The following is a 20,207-nucleotide window of genomic DNA, read 5'->3' on the forward strand; positions in this document are numbered from 1 at the left end:
TTTCGTTTTGATCCGTCGCCCGCCCGCCGCACCGGGCCCCCTGAAAGGATGAATTAACTTTTTTTCGTATCTTGGTCTCAAGGGGCCATGTCAACCCATCCCATATCCACTCATTTGAGGTATAGCGCCACCTAGTTAAAAATGAAAAAGAAAAAACGAGGCATTGTAAACGCAGGTATCTTTGGCTGACATGTTCAAAACTGTACAACATTTGATGAGTATCATTATGGCACCCTCTGAATGCATGCCAAGTTTCGTGGAATTCATGAAAAAAAGTAGGCCTATATCCATTTTCATATTAGCCAATAGGAGCCAATAGGCCTACTATAGGCTTGTTTAACTATAGAGCATTAGCAAATGGTTGACAAGCTAAGCTGTGATGGCAAGCAAAGGAAAAAGAAGCTAACATGATGGATCATGCATAATGAACATTCATGCAATCATGGCTCCAAACAGGGAAGTGTTAGAAAGAGAAGTGTGATGAATATGTCGAGCAGAAACTGAAGTTGGTGACAATCAGTCCATGCACAGGTGTGAAGTTTCCATGGCACCTGCCAGCAATCAACAATGCAAAACAGTATGCACAATATACAATATGTGAAACTGTTCTACACTATTTAATGCTAGTCATAATGGTGGTACTTGGAGAGCCAATTGTTTTCTGAGGTGGTACTCATTGTGAAAAGTTTGAGAACCACTGATTTAAGGGGTTATTTTTCAAAAGTTTCCTCACAGGGGAACATCCCCCCGAACCCCCCTAGCCTTTGGAAGGCCCAAAAGTATCTTATGTCATTGGGCCCAAATTCTCCAGCAGCACCCAATCAATAGCATTTTTGTAAAATGTGACCACCTATTTTTGAATGTGATACCTTGACTGGCACTCACATAATCACAAACACACACACACAGTATACAAGCATGCACACACACACGCACGCACACACACACACACACGCACACACACTCACGCACACATCCCTACATGCACGCATATACGCACACTCACACACACACACACATAAACACACCCAGAAACACCCACACACACATACAAATACACACACATGCAGGCACACACACATACATACACAAATACACACCAACACTAGAATGTTTTAAAAAGAAACTAAAAACTGAACTTTTTCATTCTGCATTTATTGATTAGTTTTTAGGTTTATTTTTATTTTTTATTTATTTATTTCTATTTTACCTCCTATTCATTCAGTCTTATTTCCCCTTGATCTATTTTACTATTTTATTGTATCAATTACTTATTAATTAGTTATTGCTGTTAATCTTTTATTTTTATTTTTGTTTCTTTTAAGCACATTGAATGACATTTTGTATGATAATGTGCTATGTAAATAAACTTGAACTTGAACATACATAAACACACACACAAACCTCCCCCCCCCCCCCCCCCCCCCCACACACACACACACACACACAAACACCCTCACAAGCGCACGCGCACACACACACACACACACACACACACACACACACACACACACACACAGAAGCATACACTAAAATAAACACACACTATGCACGCACTCATTTACACACACAAAAGTAGGAAATGGAGACAAATTGACAAGCGTGATTTATTTTTGTGGCGAGAATGTGCGGGACTGGGCGGCGGTCCTATTTTGTACCGCTCTGCGATACATCTAGTTTTTGTAAGGATTAGGCTATTCCTAAGAAAATGAGACGTAAGCTAACCAGTTGGCTCTACACTGGTGATGAAGAGACAAAACTGACTAAACTACTGAAAAAAGTAGCCTATGATACATGCCCTCAGTTTATTTATAACTGGCCAGGTTCATTTCCTTGTTCCAGGGATTTTACGCGAACCTTATTGCATGGATTCCACTGTCTGCCCTTTAAAAGGTGCCGTGCACTTGTCACTTGACAATTCCGAGTCTGTTAGTCCAGGAGAGCGCGTGTGAACCATGCACTAGCAATATGCCTTTTGACTTGACAAAAATACGTGAATATTTCAACTGTTCAAATTGTCCTCCCTGGAAACATAAAAAAGACGGAGAAAACGGAGACAACCGTGAGACACATGACGGATACAACAACGATACATTTTCAGAGGGTGAAGACCAAGAAGCTGAGGAAGAACCTGAACCCACGAAATATTTCCCTTACAACTCCACAAAGCCAAAGAGAAATTTGCCGCCTCTGCCACTGCCACCAACGGATGAAAATCTAGGCATCTACAAGGCGCTGTGGCCGTTCGATGCGCGGGCAAAGGAGGAATTATCTTTTCAGACAGATGACTTGTTTAGAGTTACAGAGCGGACAGGGGACTGGTGGAAAGCGGAGAAACTCGTCAATGGAGAGGTGGTGGCCAGCGGTGTTGTACCCTATAATTATCTTGTTAAAGGAGACACATTAGAATCTCAGCCGTGAGTAAATACTTTTCCAATTTCGTTTTAGTATGGTTATTTTTCACGACGTGATAGGCCAATGTCTCTACTATTAGGGGTGTTGTTTTTGTTTTTGTCAATGGTAGGCTATGTTCAAATCACTCAGAATTGTACCTACTTTACTCACTATCTACGAACGATAAATTGATTGCGCTAATCATGACCATATTTGCCATTGAGGATACCGAGGTCTTTTTTCCATGCATGCTTCGGATACATTATGAGAGAAAGAAATATGTAGTTTATTACCAAGAAAGTCCTGATAAAGCCTCTGCAGCTGACAATGCAAATGTATTATTTGTTTATCATTATTTATAATATATGTATAATTTAGTAATATAGTTGGTAATAATTTGGAAGTCATAAGTTAAACAAATGCTCAACTAATAAAAAAGTCTGACTTCCTGAAAGACAAAGTATGTTTCCAACATCATCAATCCTAAATACCATATGCATACTGTACACCTATGCAGACTAGTGGTTATTATGGACAGAGGGACCAAAAAAATCTGCAGCATCAGAAGTGCCCAAGAGCACCAGTAGCCTCCATCATTCTCAAATGGAAGATATTTAGAACCACCAACAGTTTTACTGCCTAGCCAAACAGAATAATTGAGGCTGAAGAGCCTTGGTCAAACAGGTAACCAAGAACGAAGTGGTCATTATGAATAGCGTCCAGAGACGAGATGAGAGAACCTTACAGATGGACAACTATCGTGCATAACTGTGTCAGGGACTGGTAGATGAGTCAGGAGAGAGGGAAAGATGGCTGCAGAAAGATATAGAGCAATCATGAGTGAAAACTTCCAGCTGCTCACCATGGGGTGAATGTTTACATTTCAACAAGACAATGACCTGAAGCATCTGTGGAGAGACCTGAAAATGGCTACATTGATGCAGTTCAAGTTGGTTGCGCTTGAATGATTCAGCCAAGAAATGTTTTAATAATTTCCAAAAGAAAGGAGTGTTAAGCTTACTCACAAAAGTGCTTTAGCCAAGTACTAAGTGAAGGATCTGAATACTTTAAAAATTAAGAAAGAAACCCAGAACACTTTTTGTTTTGTCATTGTGTGCGTTTTGTTATTGTAGAGTATTGTGTGCAGATTGAAAACGTACTTAATTCCATTTTAATGGGTGAAACATGTACAACGTAGAAAAGCTGAAAAGGTCTAAAGGGTCAAAAACTTTCAGAATTTATTATATTTTGCAATCGCTAAGGGGAAGTTAAGTCCTCAAGAAGACAGCTTCAGTCACCTCATGTATTATCACTGTAACTTTAGTTTAACATGTGATGTATTAACATGTGACGTATTTCCCAGGTGGTATTTTGGAAAGCTAAGTCGATTTGAGGCCCAAAACCTCCTCTTCACCTCTACAAATCCTGAAGGTGCATTCCTGGTGCGGCACAGTGAGAAGGATGAAGTGGGATATGTCTTATCTGGTACTTTGGCCTTTGCACTCCTATAAAGCATAAGAGTTTACAGTAAACAGTTAATGGCTTCTCAGCAAATTTCAGTAATGAGTAACAATAGGGACACTTTGCAGATCTTATCAGACATTATCAAACTAAAATGTTAATAATGCTCTAGGTTTACAGTGAATGTACGTGGATCAGCACATTTCTTGTAAAATTATGCAATATATTTTATGTCCTTTCATTTCTTCAGTGACCCTGAATATCATGATATAAAACAATAGGCTATATTTTGGCGATCTAAAATACATGGTCACTGGTGAATAGTTTAAACAAATTCTGGGGTTTGTTATGAAACGTTATCAAACGTCCGGCGCACTGGGCGCAAAAAGTTTGGGCCTTATGTTTCTTAATCAGTCATGGGTGTGTTTTTAAACCATGAGAGTGACATCTGTCATTCCCTTTAACAGCAAGCAGTGCAACTTCAAACAGCGCATCAGTATTTTGATGGTCACTGGCGCATTTGAAGGAATCTGCTTGCAGATAGACCGTATGGAACAGGTATTCCACTAAACCATGCTTTACTAAAACTACAGTATATAGCCTACACGCATCTGCACTCATCTATGATTTGAACTCACTGGTAAAGTGAAGCTAACTTCACTGTAAAACAGTTATACACAGTTACTTTCACTATTGACAGACAATAGGTTACCATTGAAAACATAGCCTAAAAAAAAGCAACACTTACCCCAAAAATTTTCGAATGACTGAATAAAAAACTTAAGGATATTTATATTGCAGAGGAGTTGCTGCTTACATCTCGTGACAGTGCGTCTTCAGCTGCGCTCCATATGTGCCTCTCGCCTAATCACTTTTAAGCATCATTACCAATTTGCAAATGATGGTGAATAACTACTCATTGTGAGACGTATTTCGTTATATCTTTATTATAATGATGTTTCCCATTGTAATCGTGTAATTTATAATGTTTTGCATGGTGAAAGTAAGTGTGGTGAATAATTACTTAATATTAACTTAGACTGGCAAACTTCAGGAACACTCAGGAATCAGGTTTATTCTGTTACAAGCAGAGAGGGTAAAAATGGTCTATGGTCTATAGGCCATGGCCTCTGGATCAACCTCTCTCTCATTCATTGGGGGAGGGGAGGATGTCTTTATTTAATGCCAAGAGGGCCTACATGGCCACCAAAACCAGTCTTAAAACTCCAAAATAATTCCCATCAATGGATGTGCACTGGTGGGCGTTCCTGTGGACAAGAGAAGCAGGGTGTAGTTCACTGTTAATAATGTGCTCTTAAAATAACATATAAACAACTCGCCATGGATTTCTGACTAGGTTTCTCTTGGTCAGTGGCGTAATGCTTTTTAGGTAGTGTACGATAGCGATTTTTAGATAATGCGCTAGACCGCTCCTTAGGTTGTTAATTGCCACACCCCTTGGTTTTGCTCAATAAAAGAGACGGGCATGGCGAAAAACTTGAGTGTACGATAGGAGCTTTGCGTCGTGATGATTATTCGTTTAGCGGTGAGCTTTAGACCATCATGATAGGGCCCATTGACTCAGCTGACCTTTTGCTTTTGAATCATAGATAGGCCTCCTTTGAGTCTCACTTCTCAGTGTAGACCTGTAGATCTTGCCCATTCACACGTGTCATGTCTTGTTTTTTTTTGTACCCTTGCAGTGAAGGCAGATGATAAGGTGAAGCATTTCCAGATCTTCCAGGGAGAGGAGGGGTTGTTCTATGTGGTTTCGAATCTGATGTTCCCAGATGTGGAGGCCCTGGTGACGCACTACAGAAGCCACTTGCTGTCCACCGTCCAGATTACAGAGGCCTGTGCCCAGGTAAGACCGTAAGACCTGTTAGCTTACACTGCCAAGCCGGGCCTGATAAATACAGTATGTGCATGTGTGTGTGTGTGTGTGTGCATGTGTTTGTGTGTGTGTTGTGTGTTGTGTGTGTGTGTTGTGTGTGTGTGTGTGTGTGTGTGTGTGTATGTGTGTAGATGTGTTTGTGTGTGTGTGGTGGCATATTTTGCCTTGATTGTGACCGTGGTGTTCAATGTTACATCAACCTGCAACCTGCAGTAAGTGAGTACATACCGTAAGATGGAGGCTGCTGTAACATGAAAAAAAATTATAAGACGCACGCAACATTGGCCTTCATTTCTTTACTGATAACCATCTATCATGAAGGGAAGGATAGCAACAGAAGTGGTAGATTTGACACTAACACTAGAACAATTGCTATAAACAGGTCAGAAATTCCATACATTCTGGAGATGGGAAAACACCAGGTTTGCTGTAAACATCAATGAGTCATAAGCATTAGACGTGTGATTATGAAAGGCAGGTTTCATCAGAAATCTCTGTCCTCATGTCTCACATTGTTATATATTTAGTCATCACAGTATCACTCAGGAAACCAGGACACCTAATTACAGTAAGAAACTGTAAGGAATTCTGTGTGTGTGTTTGTGTGTGCAACATATGCTGTGTGTGTTGACAGAGGAAGCCAGAGCCACAGGATCTTTCCCATGCGACAGTGGAAGACTGGGAACTTCCCAAGGCTGAGTTCACTCTTGAAGAGCAGCTGGGCTCAGGTTACTTTTCAGAGGTGTACCGTGGAAAGTGGAAAGGCGTTGTCAATGTTGCTATCAAGGTCCTGAAGAAAAATGGTATGTCATGTAATGGATATACTGTGTGTGTGTGTGTGTGTGTGTGTGTGTGTGTGTCTATCTGTCTGTCTGTCTATTTATCTGTCTAGGGTTTCTGCCTGTCTTCTGAATGTTTTACATAGTTTTACCATTACTTCATACAATAACATGCCCCTTTAAATGATTTGAATATTGCCATTCATATTGACATTGACATTGGCATTGGTAAGTTTTGAAGTACTGGTAACACTTTACTTGACGGGTGAGTTCATACCACATTCATAGCAGCTGTCATAAACTGCACATAAAGCATTCATGACTGTTTCATGAGACATGACTCAACATTCATACCAAACCTTTCATGAATGTGGAAAACAGAACGACAACAACTTAAATAAAAGTCCAACAATCGCAAAGCAGCATTGCCGTTTTTGTTTCAAACCTCTTACCTGATCACGTCACATCTGAGTCAATGGGCTAAATATTTCATGAATATCTTATGAAGTCTACATCAAATGTCACTTTACAAGTTGTGAAGTATTCATAATCACTCAGTTTAACACTGGGAGGTAAACTAGCCTACATTCAGCTGACCCATATTTTTGTAGCCTGGAACGGTTGGACATTCCCAGTAGCAAAAGATGAGAAATCATCTGCAAAGGTTACATCATAAAACAAATACATTTTTATGAAAAAAAAAACGTATTTGCTTGACCATGTTCTGTCTTTTTGGCACTAGAGCCCATTGACTCAGATGTGACATGATCAGGTAAGAGGTTTGGAACAAAAACGGCAATGCTGCACAGTAATTTTTTCCACGTTAGTGGAAACCTGACTTTCCAGTCTCCCCTGTCTTTCAGTAGCTCCTGGATTACTAACCAACATCATTCAGTGCCATGTTTCCTCATGCTTGCTTGAGATACGTGGGTGGTGGAGGAAAGACTTCTTTTTCAAGCACAGATTATAGAGTTGAGAGTGGCAGGTGGGAGGGCACCAAGATATACATCTTGTCTAATCAGTATTTATGTTATATACAGAATACCACAAAAGCTCTAGTTATAGTTAACTTTAGGTATAGAGTGGTGAAGTCCCGCCCCTTCCGTTTGCCTCCATGGGACCTATCTTTAAAAAAAAATTGAACGGCAGTCTATGGCGAAAAAGAAATTATTTACTGGTCCCGGTTGACTTGTGCCTTGAATTACCCATATGATGTTTGTCAATTTTAAAGACAATTTTTCATGTAAAGACATTTGCAGTTTGTTTCGTAACTATTGAATTACAACATTGTGAAAGATCGTAATTCCAACGACTACAAACCCATCAGTCGCGCTAGTGACGTTAGCTCATTCACAGCCACACTAGATTGTACAGGCATACCAGCAACAGGTCTTAATTGGGCTTTCCTTGCCGAAGAAAATACCATGAGTCAGAGGATTAAACACAGTTAAGTTGTATTCGTCCATAGACTGTACATTACATACTGTTAAGTGACATAGCAGGCAGCAAGATGCAACCGTTAACTAGCATAACAGCTCTTATCGTTTCATTACGTTGGTGACGTACATCGTTCGAGACAAGAGATGTAGTCCACTGAGTGGATTCGCACAAAACCAACATAACTTTTGAAGTCTACCGAACAGTACTTTCTTGACGTGAAAAATTATCTTTTAAATTCACACACATCATATGTGAAATTTGTGGGACAATTCAAACTTGACCAAAAAATAATTGTTATCTCTCCATTAACTCCCGTTCATAATTTTTTGAAAGATAGGTCCCATGGACCGGAAGAAGAAGGGGCGGGGCTTCACCACTCTATAGTAATATGAGACATTGAAACAGTACTTTACAGTGTGGAATGAGGTTTTTACATGTCACGTTCAAATCAATTTGGATTTGCTGACTGTATACTTTGATATATCCACCCACTATTTGTATCTCACATATTCTCTCAGACAATCTTTGAATTACCCATATTCAGTGAATTCAGAATATAGAGTCACTGAGTTCACTTATGAATGATTTCAAATGTCTGTGAAACTTGCAGTGCTAACAAGAAGCCCTGAAGATGAAAATATGAATGAGTTGCCTTATATCAGATACACAGAAACTGACACCAGTACAACAGTGATACATACATTTCATATTTTACCACACTGAGAGCATAGATGAATAGAAATTCCCTGACTTGTCTTAAACGTCCCACATACTCGACGCACCCGACCTGTAGCGCGACAATGTGACGTCACAGAAGCGCCGTAAGGGCTTCTACATACCTGACGCACCCAAAAAAAAACATACCTGAGTAAGAGGAGAGTAAGAGGAGAACGGGAGGAGAACAGGAGGAGAGTAAGAGGAGAACGGGAGGAGAGGAGGAGGAGAGTAAGAGGAGAACGAGAACGGGAGGAGAGTAAGAGGAGAACGGGAGGAGAGGAGGAGGAGAGTAATAGGAGAAGTAACTTCTATTACTCTCCTCCTCCTCTCCTCCCGTTCTCCTCTTACTCTCCTCCCGTTCTCCTCTTACTCCTCCCGTTCTCCTCTTACTCTCCTCCTCCTCTCCTCCCGTTCTCCTCTTACTCTCCTCTTACTCTCCTCCTGTTCTCCTCCTGTTCTCCTCTTACTCTCCTCCTGCTCTCCTCCTGTTCCCCTCTTACTCTCCTCTTACTCTCCTCCCGTTCTCCTCTTACTCTCCCCTTCTGTTCTCCTGCTCTCCTCCTGCTCTCCTCCCGTTCTCCTCTTACTCTCCCCTTCTGTTCTCCTGCTCTCCTCCTGCTCTCCTCCTGTTCTCCTCTTACTCTCCTCTTACTCTCCTCCTGCTCTCCTCCTGTTCCCCTCTTACTCTCCTCTTACTCTCCTCCTGTTCTCCTCCTGCTCTCCTCTTACTCTCCTCCTGCTCTCCTCCTGTTCTCCTCTTACTCTCCTCTTACTCTCCTCTTACTCTCCTCCCGTTCTCCTCCTGCTCTCCTCCTGTTCTCCTCCTGTTCTCCTCTTACTCTCCTCTTACTCTCCTCCTGTTCTCCTCCTGCTCTCCTCTTACTCTCCTCCTGTTCTCCTCCTGCTCTCCTCCTGTTCTCCTCCTGTTCTCCTCTTACTCTCCTCTTACTCTCCTCCTGTTCTCCTCCTGTTCTCCTCTTACTCTCCTGCTGTTCTCCTCCTGTTCTCCTCTTACTCTCCTGCTGCTCTCCTCCTGCTCTCTTTCTGTTGTGTGTCAGATGCCCTGGATCACCGTGAGTTCCATCTGGAGACACAGATTCTGAAGAGGTTGAGGCACAAGCACCTCATCTCACTCTTTGCCATCTGCACCGATGCCATGCCCTTCTACATCATCACCGAGCTCATGGCGAAGGGCAACCTGCTTCACTTCCTCAGAGGTTGTTGCCCCTCCCCCTTCCTTTAACCCCCCTCCTTCTGTGCCATCTTGTGTCAGTAGGACTTGGCTCTGTTTGCTATGATGCCCATTGATCCTATTTAGAGTCCAGTTGCTCAGTTTCCTGTTTTATGCATTCAGGGCAGTGAATGAGGAGTACAATAATGGATATGTGACAAAGTCTTCTTGTAACCACAGGTTACCGCAATCGTTTTGGTGCATTTCTTAGATTACTTTCCTCATGCTCTTGAAATGAAATTGTCAAAACTACTAGTGAATACATCCATGCAATGTGTACAATTGTCTGTGTCTTTGTTGCATTATCAATAGCGTATGTCAGTGTGCATTTTTGGTTCATTGCTTGAGTCATTACATGCAATTATGTTCAACCAGTTGTCATATGTAATCTGTCAAGTATAATTTTGCCATTTCTATTCCATATATATTTTTTAAATATCCTCAAGATTCGTTAATTACTTATGTGTTTCACAATGGGTGAAGATAGAAGAATCAGTGAACAACCATTTCTTTAAGCTCAGAAGTGCATATCATGAATCTTCTTCAATTGTCAATACATATACATATGTATAGTGCTGCCAAAGGGTCGTTTCCTATATTCACATTTCTAATTTAGTGTATTTCCCCCTACTGTAAGATATTGTAGTACTGTAAAAAGGTATTAAAACAGTCTTTCATTCTGACAGTACTATAGGTCTTCCTTTCTTGGATGACATTGAATGACATCATCTGGTAACTATCTGCAATACAAACAGTATCTGACTGGATCTGCTCCTAGTTATTTTAATTCAATAATCAAGCCTTACATCCCCAACCGCCCACTGCGGTCTTCTAGTGAGCCTCTGTTGTGTCGACCAGTCATGAAAACTGGGTCTAATTCCAGAGTCTTTTCTTCAGTGGTTCCATGTTGGTGGAATGAATTGCCCAGTGCTCTCCGTTCCTGTCTAAAGACATTCCTATTCATCATATACTTAGTTGTTTAAGCACTTATGTGTTATGGTTTGTATAATGTTGTTTTATTTTAATTGGGCTGTTAATTAATTTGACATTATTGTTTATTATTGATATTCTCCTTAATGTAGTCTCTGTAGCATGTCATTGTTTTTATATTATTGATTGAATGGACATAATTGTTTTATTATTGCCTTTCCCCTTTTTTCATTGCTTTTTTTATTAGGCTATTGATTGAATTGATATTATTGTTTATTATAACTATTCTCCGTATTATATTTGACCAACATTCTAATCTGTTCCCTGTTCAATTTTAAATATTATTATGTTGTTTTGTATTTATGTGTCGCTTTGGACAAAGGCGTCTGTTAAATCCATAACCATAACCATAACCATATATTGTAGAAGTATACTGAATGAATTTATATAGATATATAGATTACTATAGATAGATAAATAGATTCCCCCAAAGGGAAATTATTATCCTGGCCAATAATATTCCACATACAGTAATGTGTAACATCGTACAGCTGAAATTGGTGTGTCACACAGACAAAGATTAACATACCACATTTTCAATCATTTTCCTATACGTAACAAAATAGTTCTACTATTTTACTACTGTACTACTGTAATGTTACTGAAAACATGACTAACCATTTTAACTATCTTATTCATAATCAATGGTAAAAGGATTTGTTATAGTTACATGCTTTTGCAGGTTATCCACTGTGTAGTGCAGTTTGTACTAATTGTATTGTGAAATGCACTTACTGTTGGGCAAACTTTAATGATTATTGGAGAAATGCACCAAAGTGACTGAGAACGAGTGTAAAGCCTACCCAGAAGAAAGGCCTGAATCTGGTCAAGCAAGTTTTTCTTTGAGAATTTTTTTTGTCTTTTGTCTTTGAACAACATATTATTTCTTCACCTACTTATGTATTCACATTCCTAAAATATGCACTGGTTACTTATTTTACTGGTTACAGCTTCTCTGTAAGTATTTTTTTAAATTATTATGACCGCCGCGCAGCGAAGCAGCGGTCATATAGGTTTAGTCAGATTTTTTCTTTTTCTTTTTCGCATGTCCAAATTTCCGTCAAGGATTCCCGGGACACTGTAAGACCGGGGTACACAAAACTTGGTGGGCATGTAACCCCACATGGATAGCATGGAACCTCCTGTTTTCGTTTTGATCTGTAGCCCCCCTGCTGCACTGGACCCCCCGAAAGGAGGGTAGGGCAGACACAGTTTTCTGTGAATATCTCGAGAACCGTAGGGTTTAGGAGGACCATTTTTTTTGTATGTTGATCTCAAAGGGCCATGTCAACCCATTCCATAACCACTCATTTTATGTATAGCGCCACCTAGTTAAACACAAAAAAGTAAAAATGAGGTGTTGTAATCGCAGGTATCTGTGACCTAACATAGTCAAAACTGCACGAAATTGGAAGTGTAGGATCGTTATGACACCCTCTGATTGCACGCCAAGTTTCGTGGAATTCCGTTCATGGGGGGCCACACAATAAATTAATTTATGTTACTATACACCAACTGGCCTGTAGGTGGCCGGAGACAGTTTTCTGTGAATATCTCGAGAACCGTAGGGCCTAGGAGATCCACCTTTTTTTTTGTATGTTGGTCTTAAGGGGGCATGTCAACCTATCCCATTACCACTTATTTCATGTATAGTGCCACCTAGTTAAAAATTAAAAAGCAAAACATTAGGTGTTTTCATCACAATATCTCTGGCTGACATGGTCAAAACTGCACAAAATTGAAAGTGTAGGATCATTATGACACCCTCCGAATGCATGCCAAGTTTCGTGGACTTCATGGGGGGCCTTTCGTTCATGGGGGGCCTTACAATAAAATCATTTATGTGTACATTTAGTGACCGTACACCAACAAGGATTCCCGGGACACTGAAAGACCAGGGTACACGACCAGGGGGCATGTAACCCCACATGGATAGCATGGAACCATCGCTTTTCGTTTTGATCTGTAGCCCCCCCCCCCCCCCGCTGGACTGGACCCCCCGAAAGTAGGGTAGGGCAGACACAGTTTTCTGTGAATATCTTGAGAACCGTAGGGCCTAGGATGACCAATTTTTTGCGTATGTTTGCCTCCAGGGGTCATGTAAACCCATTCCATATGCACACATGTGCATAAACAGATACACACGCACACAAACATTCACAGTAATCCTACGTATGACACATACTCACACAGTAGACATATATACGCATGCATGCACATGCACACACACAGGCACATAAACAGGCAAACACACAAGCACATGCACATGCACGCACACACACACACCCACACACACGTAAACATAAACATGTACATGCACACAATTCATGAATTTCTCAAAATTATGAACAGGCAAGATGGGGGTGGGGTTGTATAAAATGTATATTACATGTGAAATCTATGAACTAATCATGTTTTGGTACTTGTTGTCTAGCAGATACCAGTGAGAATTGAGTGTGCATAATGCAATTCAGTGAGATAGTTAGAATCATATATGCCTTTCAGCGTGACTTATTTCTGTGGAAAACGTGCTGGACTGGGCGGCGGTCATATTTTGTACCGCTCTGCGGTACATCTAGTTTTGGTAACATTTGAGTAGGAGTAAGCACTCATGTATCTCTCTCTCTGCTGCAGATCCAGAGGGACAGAGTATGGACTTACTCTCCCTGACGAACATGGCCATTCAGGTGTCCGATGGCATGGCCTACCTTGAGTCAGAGAACAGCATCCACCGTGACCTGGCCGCGCGAAATGTCCTGGTGGGAGAGGGAAACATCTGCAAAGTGGCAGACTTTGGCCTTGCTCGAGTCATCAAGGTCGTCCATCAGACTAACTTTCAGTAGCTCTTTTTGTTTATATATCTATATATTTTAAATGTAATGTTAAACCTGTAATTTAGTTGTATAATGTAGTTACCTGTCATCAACATTTGACCTCAGGAGCCATTTTATGTTTCGGATGACAAGAAGATCCCGTATAAGTGGTGTGCTCCGGAAGCCATTAGCCACGGAAGGTTCTCGAACAAATCAGATGTCTGGTCGTTTGGAATACTGCTCTTTGAAATCTTCAGTTATGGAGGATCACCATACCCAAGTAAATGTTTGCACCAGCATGGTAGTGTAGCTGTATGCATGTGTCTGATAGGTATTTCTACATGTGAAATTGTCAATTTGTGTACATACAACATTAGTGTTTAGAGTTATTTTTGTAAACAGACAGACAGACAGACAGACAGACAGACAGATAGATAGATAGATAGATAATACCTGATACAGGACATAAGCCCAACACTTCAGCTATGTTGTTTGCGTCTTGCAGCTTATGCAACCCATGAGATATTCCAGCTCATCAGCAGCGGATATCGGCTGCCTTGCCCATCCAAATGTCCAAGGCACATTTATGATATCATGCTGATGTGCTGGAGCGATTCGCCAGAGGAACGACCCGACTTTAAGGAGCTCCGATCCCTTTTGCAGTCCTCTTGTCGCTACGATGAGTGTACCCCAGAGAGCTGTGTTGACGATCCAGAGGCACTAGGGGGCAGTGATGAGTGAGAGACAGAGCAGGATGCAACCACGTCTAGGGAGCAACCACACGGGGGCAGCCGTTGGAGAGAGACTTCACATCCATTGCACACATGTGGGTTTAAGAACTGGGGTTCTGGGGTTCTGGTGGTGCCATGTGGGCTCTGTGGCAGACCAATATGCGACATGAACTAGGCAAACACCTCCGCCACATTCCTTTCAGCCTTCGCCACATTCCTTTGAAGATGTTGTGACATGTATTACTGTTTGGATCTGCGTGAGAATGCCAGTGCCTGTCTGGAACAATGTTGTTCTTACACTCTCAAACAGGATCTAGAATGTGTGTTTTTTTCTTCTGAAAACATGAATCTATGACCTGAATTACCAGAATGTGTTAAGTAATATATTATATATAATTAATTAATTGTGATGATCATTACAATGATCGGTAACATTTTACTTGAAGGTATATACATAAGAGTGACATGACACTGTCATAACTCTAACCCTAAGCCTAAGCTTAACCCTAACCCTAACTTGTCATGACAAAAACTGAATGACACTGTCAAAATTCTGAATGACAAAAACCGAATGACACGTTTATGACTTGTTTATAATGTTTATGACACGTTCACGACAGTGTCATGTAATTGTTATGTAGATACATTCAAGTAAAGTGCAACCCAATGATCTTCCTTTCACTACCTTTTAATTGATAACCCTCTGAATGATACCTGCTTATACTGCAAGCATAATGTATATGTTGAACAGTAGGTACTTTTGAGCCACTGCTGTCTGAAATGGGGCCTTGATAACAAAACAAACCCATGATGATTACATCATACATATACTACAATATGTTGTGACATGAATATTACTCAGTGACATATAATACATTGACAGATGAAAATGCAGAGAATTGATTTTATAGCTGTCATTATTGTCTGTGTGTTTTTCCTCTTCATTCAGGTCTAATTTCCTGCCAGTGGCACAAATTATTATAGTGGCAGTGTCACACATTATTAACAACCTCAGAAAAGAGTTATGTAAACAAGTAAAGTACGGTACGTACTGTGTGTTTGCTGTTATAGGGCCAAATTTGGTGGAGTGTCCCAGGTGATGTTTTTGCCAACTCCTACCTCCTGCCAACAAATAGGGGAATTCCTAGACCACCGACACTGCCATTTTCTCATCTGGGGGTCATGCTTGCGTGCTGGCAGTTTCAGATGCTTGTGGAAAACGTGAGGAAGGAACCTGATATGTTGCTATCTGGTTGAGGCTCAAGACATGTCCCAATCACTTGGATTGAATGGGTTTTTCCACTCCTCACCACAAGGTTGCAGTGGCCTGCTTTGGCAACAGGGTGTCACTAGAGAGGAGTGTTTATCCAATCCAAACAAATATCTCAAGCAAAAGCCTGGCACATTTCAATGCCCCAAGCTCATGTTCCAACTAGTTAAAACCAGAGGATTCATAAGACATCAGACAGAGACAGACATAATTCAGAAAGAGATAGATAGATAGATTGTTTCAACAAGATAAAGCTTGTGTTTCACAGTTCACTATGATAACAAGAATAAAGCATATTGCTATAATTGCAAAGCCTTATAGTACTCCTTTCCCAGTATTACCATGTTACGGCCGGCTCGTTTACTGACCGCAACATAAAGGGAGACAGACAACCAAGTTCCAATTTATAATTTTATTTATAATATCTATTAAGATTAAGCAAAAATAATATTACCAAACATAAAGTGTCTAGGGGGAAAATGAGTGTTGGTGTGCGTGTATGTGTGAATGCAATGTCAGCATCAGTATGTAAGATAACTAAATGGTAGACAAAGGAAGATAGGAAGATTAGAGAGAGAAAGAGTAAAGTGCCAGTGCAGAGGAAAGTCTAAATGGCGCCTGCAAGAGAGAAGAAAAGTGCCTAAAGGGGAGGAGAGGAGAACTCCTTATATAAGCACACCCTGATGCAGGTGTACACAATCAACCTAATTGACCTAATCAGGCCCTACCTGCCAGTGCACTGACAAGGAGAGGCCTGAAGGGGCACAGGGGGTCATGACATACTGATAGTGATTTATAACAAAGTAATAGTGAGACACAGATTGATTACAAAGTCCTTGAAACCATCTACAGTTACAATGTTCTCATCATTTCTTTTTACTGTGGAGATGCTGTCATGCAGACCTGCCTCGTTCTCTCATTGCTTTGCTCACATGCACATTCACAAAACCAGATGGTCACGACCATGCTTTGTGCATGACCCCTACGCATGCTGCACCAAAAATAGACCCTCAGTTAGGCTGTTGCTTTTAATACAGCAGGCAGCCAGATAAACCCGTCTCAGCACCTCGCCAGATATGGAACGGTGTAAATATTACTTTTCAACTTTAATGGCTTTGGTTACTTCCAGTATATTCTCCTGTCTGACCACTGACTGGCAGGTAACCAGACACTTGGAGATGTCCAGCTTGGAAAAGTTTAAGAGTAGGGCATAGATGTTGGGTAACCTTTTTCAAACCAGGAGGTATTTCTCACAGGTCGTGAGTGTATGTTTTGTGAGCTCTCACTGCTGCATGCAGCGTGGGTTAAATAGGTCACAGTGCCACATCAGGGCAACAGGAGGTAGCACGGCATTGCCCCCCCCCCCCTCCAAATTTGCCCCAGATTCCTCATTTATCCTGATGACCCCAATGAAGCGCTGTGGCAAATGTGTGGCACCAACCAGAGAGCTAGTAATGAGAGAGACAGGGCTAGTGGGCTACTAGTTTCCAACTTTTACATTGAACATCAAGGGGCCTACAAATGTGGCGGCCCACCGAGATTTGTCCCTGTATGCCTGATGACCAACACATCACTGGACACACTACACCTGCTGCTGTGTTCTGGTGGAGCGTCCAGCCCGTGGGATGAGAAGAGGGGGAAATGGAGACGAGTCTGATGAGTCACCCGGTCATGTCAGTCATAACTACTTACTGGCACACACCTTGGTCATAAGCTGAACACAACAGCTCTTTTTACATTATTCAGTGGGTCAAATGTGATCACCGTGTTTCTGTGAGAGGAAGCTCTTGTCTCAATATTTCAATTAATATTTTTTTCCAAAACATACCTACTAAAAGTCTCATCCTGTAAGTAAATAAAGCAGAAGAAAATACAGAGTATATTGATTAATTAGAACTGTTTATGACAACATGTTATTCACTAAAACCCATAAAAGTGTGGGAGCTGAACTGAATATCCCTTCAATATCTGACAAAGGACCCTGAACAAACTGATCAACATCTTGGACAATGAGTGTCATTAACTCCACAGCACTATTGTAAAGCAGAAGAGCCTGATCAGCTGGAGACTTTGCTCACTTGCTTGCACAACAGACAGACTGGGGAAGTAATTTGTCCCCAGGGCCATTGAACTGTTCAATGCTTCACTTAAGGGAAGAGGAGAGATAGACTTCTCTGCATAGTCTGTCTGCCTCTTCACCCCCTCCATGTTTGGATACTGTCTGTCCACTAGCCACTTTTTACCACTGTCTTACTGGCTCACTGTTTGCGTGCTATATTAGCACATATAAATAACCCCTCCCTCCATGCCACAGCCGAATTGTGGCCACACTTATATCTTTTTTAAATATAGTCATATACTGTATATATAAGAATCACAGGCTCAGTCCCTGCCTCAGTCATTGCAAGCGCCTCTTGATTAATCACCCACTATGTGGATACTGTTTTTAGAATTTATTTAGTTTAAGTGTTATTTAGTATAATTTGTATTTTAGTATATTTAGTATATTCTTTATCTTCTACTGTCCTTATTGCTTAGTTGTGTTTTTTATATTATATACTTTTAATTACTTTTTTCTGCTGTTAGTGAATGTGTGTGTGATGTCTATGCTACTGAGACCTTGAATTTCCCCTGGGGATCAATAAAGTATCTATCTATATATCTAAAAGCCCAAAAAAGCTTTAACCTTTCACACGGTTACGTGGAGTTGTTTGTCAAATCTAGGAATTTCTCAGTGCTTCCCTTCATTTAGAGTCATTGGGTGCGCCAGACAGACAAGGACTTCTCCAGCCGGCCCCATAGGTTTGACTAGAACACCCGTACCAATCAGAGCTCTCTGTTTTTTTTTGTTTTTTTTTGTCATAGACAGGGATTGCGAGGTTACTCTGTATAAAGGTGAACATGTGTTTCAGGGTCTGCAAAGCAGCGGAAATGTGTGTGTGTTTGTGTGTGTGTGTGTGTGAGAGAGAGAGAGAATGTTGGAGGTATGAGAGATGCTTTTCACATGTTACTAAGCAGCAATAAACAAGATAGATAAACAAACGATAATAGTTCAACATCAAAAGGGTTTTAAGCAAAGCTGATTATTGCTGTTATTATTTTTTGAACATTGATACGGTAAGGTTTTTTGAACATTGATAACTTAGATCTAAACGTGGACTTCAAGCTTGGTGCTTCAAGTCTGTATTTTGAGATTTCTGTCTCTTTTGCTTTTACTGATACATTAAACATCCAAATAGATTAAAAACAGTTGAAATATGAAATATACATTCTAGTTACATAAATGAAAGTGGGAAAACATGAATATAAATATTACAATTCAGTCATTAAGAGGTTGTTGTTCTCCCATGCAGAGTCAGTACATGCTTCTGCTGGTGAGAGGTGATGGAGGTGCACATTTTAACAACCAGGAGACACTTCCCAAATAAGAACACATCTAGCAGATAGGGTAGGCCACTCACACACATTCACATGCCCAGGGCATCACCATGCCACGTGGCACTGCCACAACGTGACCGAGTAACCCCTCAGGATGCCACCCAAAACGCACGTGCGTGTTAAGACCCCTGCCCCCCACCCAAGTTTCACCGATGTATCCCAGGAGCTTTAAGAATGACTTGCTTAGTGGCTGCTGAGAATAGGAGCCATTGTGACACATGTGAAACACAAGGCAGCATTAGTGAGTAGTGGGTAGACGTTTATAAAATAAGGAGCACATTAAAGGAATCAAGATTACACCCATGTCCAGTTGCTGCTTAATTTCCTGTAATATATTGTTTATGGCTATACAGACTACCTCCTATAATGGCCTCCAACAAAGATAGATTTTGATCTCCAGGGTAAGGTTGTGTGAATTTGGTGAGACCAACCAAAGAATAAACTACATACATAATGTGCGTAACATGCATAATTTGCTGTTGATGATTTCCCCTCATGTTTTGATGAAATAGACGGTAATGAGGGAGAGCATGTAAAAATGTATTCCATTTAGAAGTTTAGTTTACAGAACCGCTATATAACAAGGGTGAGGACTTGAGAGCACACTTAAATATAGCCCAAATATGGAGTTTATTTCAGTTCAGGTGTTTGGAACATGTCTTACGCTTGTGTGTTTCTAGTCCATCAGAAAGATAAGTGGACATTGGAGAGTGAAGGGTCAAGTGAGGGGCCGAGGGTAGGGGAACCTTTGGCATCTCTCTGACAACTCTTGTAGAGGAAAAAATGCATTTGCCCTTTCAATTGACTTTTCACCTACTGGACACTAAATGCCTCTTGGTAGGCTATATGGTATGGAAGTCCTTTCAATTATTTTGGCCTCCCATTTTATGGCATATTTCCATTCATTTAAGAGCAGCAGGATGTGCCTCTGGTCTCTGCTCTTAATTTTTCGGGACAGCGACTGCGCCTGCAGGTGGAAAACCATAACGGTTTCCCCATAGTGTGTCACATCGTGCTCCCAATCGACAAACAAACTGCTAGGAACAGGT

The 20,207-nt window shown here is 41.0% G+C and overlaps 1 protein-coding gene across 1 annotated transcript; it reads left to right on the top strand.

Annotated features, from left to right (window-relative positions):
- Window positions 1-1,848: 1,848 nt before the first annotated feature.
- On the top strand, window positions 1,849-15,358 carry ptk6a (PTK6 protein tyrosine kinase 6a). Its single transcript, XM_042098954.1, has 8 exons — window positions 1,849-2,417; window positions 3,758-3,879; window positions 5,559-5,719; window positions 6,384-6,552; window positions 9,744-9,902; window positions 13,541-13,722; window positions 13,846-13,999; window positions 14,225-15,358. Exons 1-8 carry the CDS (start codon window positions 1,969-1,971, stop codon window positions 14,458-14,460), a joined length of 1,632 nt encoding a protein of 543 aa, XP_041954888.1. The 5' UTR covers window positions 1,849-1,968; the 3' UTR covers window positions 14,461-15,358.
- Window positions 15,359-20,207: the final 4,849 nt, after the last annotated feature.

Source organism: Alosa sapidissima, chromosome 7 (assembly GCF_018492685.1).
Source record: "Alosa sapidissima isolate fAloSap1 chromosome 7, fAloSap1.pri, whole genome shotgun sequence".
Lineage (NCBI taxonomy): Eukaryota > Metazoa > Chordata > Actinopteri > Clupeiformes > Clupeidae > Alosa > Alosa sapidissima.